Here is a 12836-nt window from a genome sequence, read left to right as displayed (position 1 = left end):
CCCCACGCACTGAGAACACTGTCCCAAACAGCTGGTCCCCAGCCTCTCTGCCAGGCACGGATTTCTGTATCACCTGCAAGAACCAGGTAAGCCCAACCACTCACCATTCTGTGACCATGACCATGCTCTGCACTCACCCTCCCCTATCTATGTCCATGGCTCCCACTTACTGGAACACCCTCTCCTTGTCTCTCATCCTAGTCACCCTTCAAGATTTTACCTGTTACTAAGGCTTTATCCACTCCCAAACTGAAAGGTGTGTGTGTGTGTGTGTGTGTGTGTGTGTGTGTGTGTGTGTTCCAAGGCTAACATTTTAGATTTTCAGAGCTAAAAGGGATGGACTCCTCCATTTATAATAGAATTTCTCAACCCCAACACTGTTGATATTTGGGTAGGATAATCCTTTTGCATGAGGGACTGTCCTGTTCATTGCAGTATGTTTAGCAGCATCCCTGGCCTTTGCCTAGATGCCAATGGCAACTTCTCCCTCCAATTGTGACAACAAAAAAAATGCTGTAAGACACTGACTGTTCCTTTGGAGGGAGGGTAAAACTTCACCCAGTTGAAAACCACTGTTTTACAAGGCAGCCAAGAGGAATTCAATATTGTGCCCAAGAGGACATGGTAAGTTAATGGCCAAACGGGCTGGAGGAATCCAGGCTCTTGATTCTCCTACCTCCCACCTCTGATCTAATGTTCTTGGTGCTGGTGCATGGGGCTCCGGCTAGGAGCATAAATGAAGGAAATAGACTGAGCTCATATTCTTTGGTCATATTTGATGTACCCATCGAACAATTCTATGAGGAAATATGCTCTTTCATCGGGCACCTGGGTGGCTCAGTCAGTCGAGCGTCTGACTTCGGCTCAGGTCATGATCTCGCAGTTTGTGGGTTCGAGCCCCGTGTGGGGCTCTGTGCTGTCAGCTCGGAGCCTGGAGCCTGCTTCGGATTCTGTGTCTCCTCCTCTATCTGCCTCTCCCCCACTTGTGTTCTGTCTCTATCAAAATTAAATAAATGTAAAAAAAAAATTTAATAAATATACTCTCTCTTACTTAAAAATTACACACACACACATACACACACACACACACACACACACACAGACTTCTTGTCTCTCTCATGTCTTAACATTCTTTGACTTTTCATTTGGGTTAACAGCACAGAAGTATTTCATTTGCCCTTAGTCCTACCATATGAAAAAGAGTAGTGTGAATCCAGTAACTGACAACTGGCAACTGGCAATGTTATGAGAGAGACACCGGGGAGTTCCAGGAATTGTACAAAGCTGGAGAGTGTATGTCCCATCTAAAAGGCCAAGTATTGTAGCAAGTTGTTAGGATTTTTCAAAGAGATAAAATCCAAATTTTAATGAGATATCTTCTGATTATTAGAGGCTGGAGACTAATTTTTTGTAATGTGCAAGCCCAAACTATAGGCCAAAATATCAGGTTTGGCCCTCAGGCCATAAAGGTCTGTCACCCCTACATTTCACAAGTGATCACATCATGTACCTGTATGGACATGTTACAGCCACAGCTCACAACCCACCCTGAATGTCAGTCATCTGGAGGGCTCTTAAGACTGCAGAGTCCCAGACCCCACATCAGATCTGCTGAACAAGAAAGCCCCTAGGCTGGGCCTCTGGGACCTGAGCTTTTTTTTAATTGTTAGTTATTTTTATTTTTTTTATTTACTTATTTGTTTATTTTTTTCATTTATTTATTCATTCATTCATTCATTTACTTATTTTTAAAAATTTACATCTAAGTTAGTTAGCATATAGTGCAACAATGATTTCAGGAGTAAATTCCTTAGTGCCCCTTACCCATTTATCCCACCCCCCCTCCCACAACCCCTCCAGTAACCCTCTGTTTGTTCTCTATATTTAAGAGTCTCTTATGTTTTGTCTGCTCCCTGTTTTTATATTATTTTTGCTTCCCTTCCCTTAGGTTCATCTGTTTTGTCTCTTAAAGTCCTCATGAGTGAAGTCATATATTTGTCTTTCTCTGACTAATTTCGCCTAGCATAATACCCTCTAGTTCCATCCACATAGTTGCGAATGGCAAGATTTCATTCTTTTTGATTGCTGAGTAATACTCCATTGTGTGTGTGTGTGTATACATATATATATGTGTATATATATATGTGTATATATATATACATATATACACATATATATATATACCACATCTTCTTTATCCATTCATCTCTGGATGGACATTTGGGCTCTTTCCATACTTTGGCTATTGTGATAGCACTGCTATAAACATTAGGGTGCATGTGCCCCCTCGAAACAGCACACCTGTATCCCTTGGATAAATACCTAGCAGTGCAATTGCTGGATCGTAGGATAGTCCTATTTTTAATTTTTTAAGGAACCTCCATACTGTTTTCCAGAGTGGCTGCACCAGTTTGCCTTCCCACCAGCAGTGCAAAAGAGATCCTCTTTCTCCGCATCCTCGCCAACACCTGCTGTTGCCTGAGTTGTTAATGTTAGCCATTCTGACAGGTGTCAGGTGGTGTCTCATTGTGGTTTTGATTTGTATTTCCCGGATGATCAGTGATGTTGAGTATTTTTTCATATGCCGGGTGGCCATCTGGATGTCTTCTTTGGAGAAGTGTCTATTCATGTCTTTTGCCCATTTCTCTACTGGACTATTTGTCTTTTGGGTGTTGACTTTGAGAAGTTCTTTATAGATTTTGGATACTAACCCTTTATCTGATATGTCGTTTGCACATACATTCTCCATTCTGTCACCTGCCTTTTAGTTTTGCTGATTGTTTCCTTCGCTGTGCAGAAGCTTTTTATTTTGATGTGGTCCCAATAGTTCATTTTTGCTTTGGTTTCCCTTGCCTCCAGAGATGTGTTGAGTAAGAAGTTGCTGTGGCTGAGGTCAAAGAGGTTTTTGCCTGATTTCTCCTCTAGGATTTTGATGGCTTCCTGTCTTACATTTAGGTCTTTCATCCATTTTGAGTTTATTTTTGTGTATGGTAAGAAAGTGGTCCAGACTCATTTTTCTGCATGTTGCTGTCCAGTTTTCCCAGCACCATTTGCTCAAGAGACTGTCTTTATTCCATTGGATATTCTTTCTTGCTTTTCAAAGATCAGTTGGCCATACATTTGTGGGTCCATTTCTGGGTTCTCTATTCTGTTCCATTGATCTGAGCGTCTGTTTTTGTGCCAGTACCATATGTCTTGATGATTACAGCTTTGTAATACAGCTTGAAGTCTGGGATTGTGATGCCTCCAGCTTTGGTTTTCTTTTTCAAGATTGTTTTGGCTATTTGGGGCCTTTTCTGTTCCATACAAATTTTAGGATTGTTTGTTCTAGCTCTGTGAAGAATGCTGGTGTTACTTTGATAGGGATTGCATTGAATATGTACATTGCTTCGGGTAATATTGACATTTTAACAATACTTGTTCTTGCTATCCAGGAGCATGGAATCTTTTTCCATTTTTTTGTGTCTTCTTCAATTCCTTTCATAAGCTTTCTTTAGTTTTCAGTGTATAGATTTTTCACCTATTTGGTTAGATATATTCCTAGGTATTTTATGGTTTTTTTTTTGTGCAACTGTAAATGGGATCAATTCCCTGATTTCTCTTTCTGTTGCTTCATTATTGGTGTATAGGAATGCAACCGATTTCTGTGCATTGATTTTATATCCTGCAACTTGGCTGAATTCATAGATAAGTTCTAGAAGTTTTTTGGTGGAATCCTTTGAGTTTTCCATATTTTTTTAACATTTGTTTATTTTTGAGAGACAGAGAGAGACAGAGTGCAAGCAGGGGAGGAGCAGAGAGAGATGGAGACAGAATCTGACCCAGGCTCCAGGCTCTGAGCTGTCAGCACAGAGCCCGATGCGGGGCTTGAACCCATGAACCGTGGGATCATGGCCTGAACTGAAGTCAGATGCCCAACCGACTGAGCCACCCAGGCACCCCCTGGGACCTGAGATTTTTAAAAGTTCCTAGATAATTCTGGTGCACCAGGTCCCTTGACAGGTTTGGAAAACACAGTATTAACTCCTCCCCTCTGCAGACTGTGGGCTTGTCAGGGGGGTGAGGGAGCCATATCTTATCCACCCATGTTTTCCTAGTACCAGCACAAAACTAACACAGACTAGGTGCTCTTTAAACATTTACTCAAACTGAATCACCAGAAAGGTTGAAGCAGTAATTGTTTCCAGGCTTTTCTCTTGGATCTCATTTAAAAAAAAAAATATCTCTGTGGTATTTGGTTGTAACATTCTTCTATCAACTCCAAGGTTTCTTGGAAGAAAGATAGCTGTGGAAGGCAGGGGAAGGGATGGTGGGCAAGTTGTATTGCCACCTTGAATAAAAGGAGACAGTCTGTGATGAGGTTTTAGTTCAGGGAAGGCCATAGAGCCTCAGCTCTCACCAAGCCCTCTCCTGGATAAGACTTCCTCTGGCTCCCTGCAGGGCAAATAAATTATGGCTTCATCTTGCACGGGCTGTCCTGAGGAAGAGGTGTTCCTTCGGCATCATTTATTGACTCTAGCAAATTTTAAATCCACCCACACGTCTTTCCAGGAGTTCCACGTCTGTAAAATTCCTTTCCAGATATGTTGGGACAAAGGCACAAAGATTCAGGAACAAGAATGTTTGCTGCAGCATTGTTGGAAGGAGTGGAATTGTGGACAAACCCTAAGCGTCCACCAATGGGGCACGGCTGGAACTGACTATGGTCCATCAGCATAACAGGAGACCAGTCAGCAGATCACTCCTATTCGTCTCTGTCATGGCCACTCACTCAAGCCCTCCACAGTTCTCTCTGCCATGTCCATTTACCTGGTCCCTGTTTATTTCTGGTCTCCAACTCTGGATTATGATTTACCCAGAAAGAAGCACCGTGCATGCTTTAAGGATAGATACGCAGCTACAGATATTGAAAAAATGCCCACAATATAGTGCTAAGGGGCAGAGGAGTTCCGGAATGGTATGTATGTCGCAGAGTTCCAGCAGCATGCAGAGGACATACTCAAGAGTGTGCAAAGGTGTGAAAAGGGTGTCGTGAAGAAGTTGGTATGGTGCTGGGGCAAGGGTAAGAGGACCAACATGGGGTGTGAAGCATCTGGGAAGCAGCAAGGGCAGGAAGTCACTGTCTGCCTCAGCCTCAGGGGACAAGGGAGGGCCTCAGGTCCCCGGAGTCCAGAGGTAGCTGGACTGGGAAAGAAAGGCCCAACGTGGCCTGTGGCCTCAGGGAGTCTGACCACTTCGAGAGCCACAGGGAGGTAATGCAGAAGCTGAAGGGGAGAAAGGGGTATATACTTCAGCCTCTTCTCTTCTGGCCCTCCTGTCTCCTGCTAGTGCTGCCCACTGATCACCCCACCCAGAAGCCAGAGCCCATGGGAGCCAAGGTGCTGCTGTCCATCGGACACAGAGCAGGGTAGAGAAAGATGGAGAAAAGCCTCCAGAAATGTTATTTGATCTCATTTGTATAAATGAGGACACAGCAAAGCACCCAACAGCGGCTTTCTCTGAGGGTGGAATTCGGGGTGGAGAAGAGATTAGAAAGGAGGGTTGAACTTCATACACTTTTGTACTCTGGGAATCTTTTTTTTTTTAATTTTTTTTTCAACGTTTTTAATTTATTTTTGGGACAGAGAGAGACAGAGCATGAACGGGGGAGGGGCAGAGAGAGAGGGAGACACAGAATCGGAAACAGGCTCCAGGCTCCGAGCCGTCGGCCCAGAGCCCGACGCGGGGCTCGAACTCACGGACCGCGAGATCGTGACCTGGCTGAAGTCGGACGCTTAACCGACTGCGCCACCCAGGCGCCCCTGTACTCTGGGAATCTTAAACAATGAGCAGGAGGTATCTTTAGAAGAAAAAAGTGTCATCGTTAACTCTGTAGTGCTGGACCCTAAAATGAAAAAAAGAAAACATCTTTCCTGACCCTGGAGACCAGGTGGGGTCCCTCTGAGATATTTCCCAGAGCTGGGAAGGGAAAACTGTAGGGACAGAGGCATGCAAGGTAGAAATCAGACAGGGCATCAGGAACAGCCAGCAGGATATTGTGGCTGTGCTGTGGGCATGAGAGCAGGCAGTCTGAACCCAGACACGTAGATCACTACACAACCCGAAGGGTGTTGAATGTCAGGAAGAGGGGACTCTTTCTTTTTTAGAGGGTGCTGTGCCTCCAGGAGTTTACTTCCAGCTCTGTCTTTTGGCTGTGGATCCTTGGGCAATTTACATGACATCTCTGAGCCTCAGTTTCCCCATGAGGAAGAAGAGACTAATGACCCACCCTAACCTCACAGGATTACAGGAATAAACTATATGTTGGTATGGTACCTGGTACCTAAAAAACCTTCAATTAATCATGGTATTATTACTGTTGTTGTTAACATAGGTCAAGCTCACCGTGGATGCTAACCTGTGGCCCATCTCTCAGCTGGGACCCCAGAGCAGGCAAGGTAAAGGCCCCAGGGTCCTCCCATTGGAGGAGTCAACACTGCATTCTGTGGTCACACCGTGTCCCCCCAACCCGGGCCAACTGTCTGACAGTCTATAAACAGATGAGCAGGCGGGGTGGCCAGTGAGATAGTGCAGATAGCACTGAGCAAATCCAGCTGCACTTTTGGGAAAACAAGTCAGAAGTGATGGGGGGCCCCATGGACATCTTTCTCTTTGACAGCATACCCAGGGGCCTCCAAGAGAAATTATGAGATGTACCAGACCATGATGTGCCTCGCCAAGAACTATCTCCACCCTCGATTTCCATGGCCCATATCCACAGAGACATTGCAGACTGCCGGAGGTCACCCTGGCAGGGCTCACAGCAGAGACTATCTATGTAGGCTCTCAAAGGTCTGCTATCTCAAAGAGCTTTGCCTTCTTGGCTTCCTTCCCTGAGTCCTTGCCTGTCCTCTGGCTTCTTCCCACTTCATTCACCTATGTTCCTCCCTTCTGAGATCCTTGGGACAGACACACATCCAGGAATACATAGCTATCCGAACACAGAGCTGCCCACATGGGGCCACCCATGCCAGAGTGTCCTGGGGGGACCTTTGGGTAGAAAGTCAGAGTCTGGCTTGGGCTGGAGTCGGGGGAGGGCTCACCTTTACAGCTATGTGCCCTGGTACCTTCTCCAAGATCTCTGCCTCTGCTGTTTCTTAACTTGTTCCTTGAACCAAGCAAGCTCTGCCAAGACGCTGTGCCTTTGCATTCCTCTTTCTTCTTTACCCAGCTGACTTCTTCCCATCTGCCAAGGGCTCATGCACACATCATATGCTCTGAAAGCCTTATCTATTCTTGGCAGCATTAATAAGTTCCTCCTTTGTGCCTTCACAGCACTTGGTACATGCTGTGTCTGCTCTATGGCACTATCATATTCTCCTGCCATGTTTGAGACTACCCACAGCTCCACAATACACACAAGGGGCACGCAAGTGCACGCACACACATACACACACACACACACACACACACACACACACCAACTTTCTTCACCTCCTATTCTAAGGTTGATTCCAAAGCTTTATTTTTTTTTTTTTTCTGTTTTTACTTTTATTTGCATGTATTTCATGCAGAATTTACTCCCGGGCCATAGGTTTTTGTTTCTTCAGTTTCTTCTGGGATATCTTTTTCTTCTGTGCAACCTCCTCTTCTGGTTTAGGAATAATCTGCTCTTTTTCAGTAAGGATCATCTCAATGTGGCAGGGAGAGCTCATGTATGGGTTTATCCGACCATGAGCCCTGTAAGTTCTACGCCGCATTTTGGGGGCTTTGTTCACCTGGATGTGCTCAATGACCAGAGAATCTACATCTAAACCCTTAAGTTCAGCATTACTCTCTGCATTTTTAAGCATGTGCAGTAAAAATTCGGCACTCTTTTTGGGCCACCGACCCTGTGTCCAGCCCCACTGTTTGGCCTGGGCACACCTACCAACTCCACCATTGTAGCGTCGGAATGGCACACATTGCTTCTGCAAAGTGACATCTTTCAGATACTTGGTGGCTTTTCGGATATGCATACCCTTGATGGCCTGGGCAGTTTCCCGTGTGTTCTTAAAGTGAACACGAAGATTTGAACCTCTTGATTTGCATGATTTTGTCGGGTTTTCCGGGTCAAGTGAATAGCGAACCATTTTCAGAGATCACCTCAGGCCGCTTACGGGAAGAGCGATTCCAAAGCTTTATGTAAAGAAGTGGGTGCTCTTGATTTTCACCATGAATTGGCACGGCCATTCAGAGGATATGTGGGTTTACACCAATACTGTGCCAACAGCGACATGCACATTAACAGTGCTCGTTACCACTATTACTAACGATGAGAGCAAACATTTACATCTATGGTGGGGGAGGGCGGCACTGTGCTTATTACGTTGCAAGCATTCTCTCCAATCTTGAGGATAATCCCATCGGGTAGCTGCCCTTATGTTACAGCTAAGAAACCCGCAGCTAAGAGATAAAAAGGGACTTTCTAAGTCAGTCCCCAGCTAGAAAGTGGCTGTCCCGGCTCACACATCCAAGTGTGGCTCCAGGGATGACATCCCCTCCCAAGTCCTCTGCTCTCAGGCTTCCTTTCTAAGCAGCAGATGGCCTTCCCGGTCCCTGTCATGTCCACACCATAGCTGCCCAATTTGCATGAAACCAGTGCTCCCCAACTTGCGTGACGGAACAACAGCTTCTCTGGGGATGCTGTGTGCCACTGACAGAAGCTTCCTCCGTCTTCCTACTTCTGCTGTCCTCTTGTGCTGCTCTCCGTGTTTATTCCGACTTATTGCCACTGGAAAGCTCTCGGTTTCCCTGTCTCCCGCAGTCATCCAGGCCTTCCTTGTGAACGTGTCCGGCAATGTCACCACGTGTTCTTGGAGTCTTCCTCAGCAACCAGTCAGGCCCACACTGATCCCTGCTTCCCTTCCTACTACACCCAGTAGGCAGGAGTGCTGAAGGTTGTCACCCGGGCCTGAGAGCTGGAGCAGTAACTCTGAAGTCCAGCTGCCTGGGTCAAAGGCCAGCTCTGCCACTTGCTACCCTGGTCACCTTGAGCAAGCGTGTTCTGCCTCAGAGCCCTGTGTCTTTCCTCTATTTAGGGATAATACAAGGACCTACCTGCTAGGGCCACTATAACGAGAAAAGGGGATGGTCAGCACAGAGAGCTTAGCGCAGGCCCTCTCGCATAGGAAGCACGCATTGAAAACTCACTTAAAGTATTAAAAAAGCATTTATGCACCAGGCAGTTTTCACAGGAGGCCAGAGGAGGGGGCCCAGACCACAAACAGGTTACGCTGACCCAACGTGTCATTGCAGGGACGGAAAGAACTGTGGAATGGCACTCACCCATCGTCGCTGAAGATCGTCGTCTCCAGAAGAGATGGGCCACTTGACCGTAAAGGACAGCACGCACCACTTCACCACTTCAGCCCTTGTTACGGGTTATCCTGACATTGCTTCTCACATAAATGTATTTTGTCTCTCCCAACTGGAAATTTTCTCAACCGTATGGCGCTGACCATGTCTTATCCCTTCACTTTTTCACTCACAGCCCACCTTTGGGTCTCACATTGCATCACTGATACCTGGATTCTCCCGAAGATCTGGTTGTCTCCCCTAATATTTAGAAGAGGAGAAAGGAAGAAGAGAGCACGCTTTTAAGGAACACCTGCCTCAATGCCAATGTCTCACTGCATTACCAGTTTTCATCCGCACAGTAGCTCCTCGAGGTAATTGTGCTATCACTCCCATTTTACAACTGAGAAAGCTAAGGTTCAGAGAGGAAACTTACCCAAGCTGAAATAACGAGAGATGACATGACTGGAATCCGTTCCCAGGGTCATCTTAGCCCTAAGGCCCCCCCCCCCCCCCCACCACCACCAAATGCCCAAACCGCCATTTTCAAGCTGTGAATGAAATTTAAAAAGAAGAAGAACCACAGGTCGGGTCATAGAAGGAAATTGGGTTGGGCCACAGTGGCCTCTGCAGCCATGTTCATCTACATCAGTCCCCTATCATCTCTCTGGTCATCTCCAGTGTCAATAATCAACCAACACATTAACAGAGTCGCTTCCCATGAGCGGAGTAGCCATTATATCTGCTTTCCTAAGTTCCATTCAAGAAGCTGAAATCCAGTTGCCTCCCTTTATTTCTCCCCCCGAAACTGCCTTCTGGCCTGGATGGAGTGCCTTAGTGCTGGAAATCATACCACATTTCTTGGCAGCATTTTCACCTTGGCCTTCCCAAGGCCCTTCTCACCCACCACCTGCCAAACCAGGGACATGCGTCCAAAGGGGTAGAGGTGACCGGTCAGCCCCACCAGAACCGAGTCAATATAACTCACTGCCCAAGACTTAATTTAGAACCCCCCCCTTCCCGCCACCATGTACCTTGGCGTTGACGTTTGTGGCTATCTTTCTGGCATCGGGACTTCTGCCAAGGTTATTTTAGCACTGACTGACACCTCTGTCTATTCTGGGAGAATATCTCTGGAGAAAAGCAGCCCGTGCCCAGGTCTCAAGACCTCTGGAATGTAATGTTGGCCTGTCCGCAGTATACTGGCTTTCTGGGTGGAGATCTCTATCGTGTACTCTACGGAGACCTGGGGAGATTTTTTTCCTCCTCTCACACGTTAGGGGAACCTACATGTTCTCAGCCTCTGCTGCTGACCCCCATGTTTAACCAATCCATCTACCAAAATAAACCGCAAAAAGGCATGAAGTGCCGATACATGCCACAACATGGATGAACCCCAAAACACTAGGCACAGTGGAAGAAGCCAGACACAAACAAATGGTCACATATTGTACAATTCAATTTGTAGGAAACAGATCGGCAAATCCGTAGGGATGGAAAGCAGACTGGTGGTTACGTGGGCCTGGGGGGAGAGAAATGAGGAATGACTGCTTAAAGGGCATGGGGGTTTTCTTTGGGAGTGATGAAAACGGTTTGAAATGAGATAGAGGTGCTGTTTGCACAACATCGCGAACGCACTAAATGCCACTGATACTTCAAATGGTTAATTTCACTTTTTTGAAGTTCACCTCAATTTTTAAAAAATAGTCAAACTCTTGCGGAAAAGGTTTGATGTGGCTGAGAGTGTCTCCTACATACATGAGGATACAAAATGAATACAGTAAGAAGTCAGGACAAAAGGGAAATGGGGGCAGGAAAAGAAAATGAATCCTGGGTGTGGTTAACATGCAAACTGCAAGCCTTGAGCTGTCATTTGATTATAAGAAGTGGCTGTAAATTCAACAGGAGCTTCCCAGCAGCTGAAGCAAAACGGAAGAAATGAGTCCTTCCAAAATCTGCACAGTAAAGAATGGAATGTGTCAGAGGTATGCAGAAAATGCTCTACTGAAGGCTGGAAGAATTTTCTCCTATGAATCCCTAAAGGGGACCACTTTAGAGATGGGCTCCCACTGACAGGGTCTCCTGCAGTGCTCCTCTGCCCGGCCATGCACACACCAAGGCCCAAACATCAGCCCCTTCCTATAAGAAGCAGGCTTGGCAAACCTTCCAGCCTTTCTCTCCCGAGCCCACAAAGAGAACAACCCCATTCAGAAAACTGTGGGAAGCACGGACCCCCAAACTAAACCAGGAATGCTGTCTACTCAGTTCACCTACTATTTGCTGGGCACCTACTACTGTGCCCAGGCTGTCTTAGGCCCTGGGGATACCATGGTTGCAAAGTAAGCCTCAAGAAACTTACCTTCTAGAATGGGAGATAGACATAATTGTTTTTCAAATCCCATAAATGTGTCTTTATTAACAGCGTTCAAGATGAAGAACAAGTAGAGGAAAGGTTGTGAGCAGCTAACAATGGAAGGACTGATCATGATGGCATTTAGGAGAAGGCTTCTCTTGAGATGGTGATTTTGAGATAAGATCTGGAGAAGAGTTCAACCGGCAGAGAGAAGGGAAGGCTTTCAGATGGAGGAAAGGACATGAGCAAAGGCCCTGAGATGGGAGGGAGGAGGCCAGAGGGTGCTGGGAAGTGATAGAGAATCGGTGCCACTGAGGCAGAGTGTGACAGAGAAAGAAAAGAGAGAAGAGGCAAAGAGATGGACAGAGGACAGATCTTGGCAGCCTGAGGAGGAAGAGAGGAATGTTCAGGTTCAGCTGCACTGATGCCCACTCTGGGGTGTAGAGAGCCATGGAAAGATGGCCACTCAGGTGGGGAAGGAAGCTGGTTCCGAGGACTGGTTTCACCTATCAGTCCCCAGGTGCAGGAAGGAAGATTCCAGAATGAACAGGCCCTTGTCCTACTGTTAATATGGGGCTGGAAAGTTCTTACTCTCTCCTGGAGAACCTTCTTTGGCTATGTCTCTACATATCAGTGGCCTGTGTACCCAAAGCGTTATTAATTCTTTAATGTTTACCTCTAATATCTGCAGGATCTTTCCTCACATCCCTGGAAGTCTGGAGAATGCTCCTGGCTTCCACAGTAACCATTCATTGAGCCTTTTGTTACATGGTAGACCCTTTGGACATCACAAGTACCACGTGAGACAGGCATTATTAGCTCTGTTTTACAGATGAGAAAGTGGAGACGGAGAGGTTAGAGTGTTGGTTGTGGTGACTCAGGTAGAAAGTGGAAAATCCAGGTTTGAGCCCAGGTCTTCCTGACCCTTCAAACTGCTGCCTTTTAGGGGCGCCCGGGTGGCGCCGTCGGTTGAGCGTCCGACTTCGGCCAGGTCACGATCCCGCGGTCCGTGAGTTCGAGCCCCGCGTCGGGCTCCGGGCCGACGGCTCGGAGCCTGGAGCCTGCTTCCGATTCCGCGTCTCCCTCTCTCTCTGCCCCTCCCCCGTTCGTGCTCTGTCTCGCTCTGTCCCACAAATAAATAAAAAACGTTGAAAAAAAAAAATTAAAA

General features: G+C 46.6%; 1 protein-coding gene and 1 long non-coding RNA gene across 12 annotated transcripts in view; both read right to left on the bottom strand.

Annotated features, from left to right (window-relative positions):
* The window catches only part of LOC131508526 (uncharacterized), a 384833-nt gene that overhangs the window by 189928 nt on the left and 182069 nt on the right, over positions 1-12836 (bottom strand). The window contains exon 1 of one of the 11 annotated variants that reach the window (XR_009260055.1): positions 7083-7410. The exons of the other annotated variants lie outside the window; for them this stretch is intronic. This is a non-coding gene — a long non-coding RNA (uncharacterized LOC131508526). Of the gene's footprint in view, positions 1-7082; positions 7411-12836 lie in introns of those variants that run through there. 11 annotated transcript variants of the gene reach the window in all.
* LOC131508516 (large ribosomal subunit protein uL22-like) lies at positions 7542-8144 on the bottom strand. Its single transcript, XM_058723540.1, has one exon. It carries the CDS (start codon positions 8109-8111, stop codon positions 7557-7559), a length of 555 nt encoding a protein of 184 aa, XP_058579523.1. The 5' UTR covers positions 8112-8144; the 3' UTR covers positions 7542-7556.

This window comes from Neofelis nebulosa, chromosome 1 (assembly GCF_028018385.1).
Source record: "Neofelis nebulosa isolate mNeoNeb1 chromosome 1, mNeoNeb1.pri, whole genome shotgun sequence".
Lineage (NCBI taxonomy): Eukaryota > Metazoa > Chordata > Mammalia > Carnivora > Felidae > Neofelis > Neofelis nebulosa.
Note: the sequence above shows the minus strand (reverse complement) of the source record. Positions and strands in the feature narration are given on the sequence as shown.

What these genes read in the sequence shown, in the direction of transcription:
- LOC131508516 (XM_058723540.1), bottom strand. Translation starts at nt 8,111, where the DNA reads ATGGTTCGCTATTCACTTGACCCGGAAAACCCGACAAAATCATGCAAA.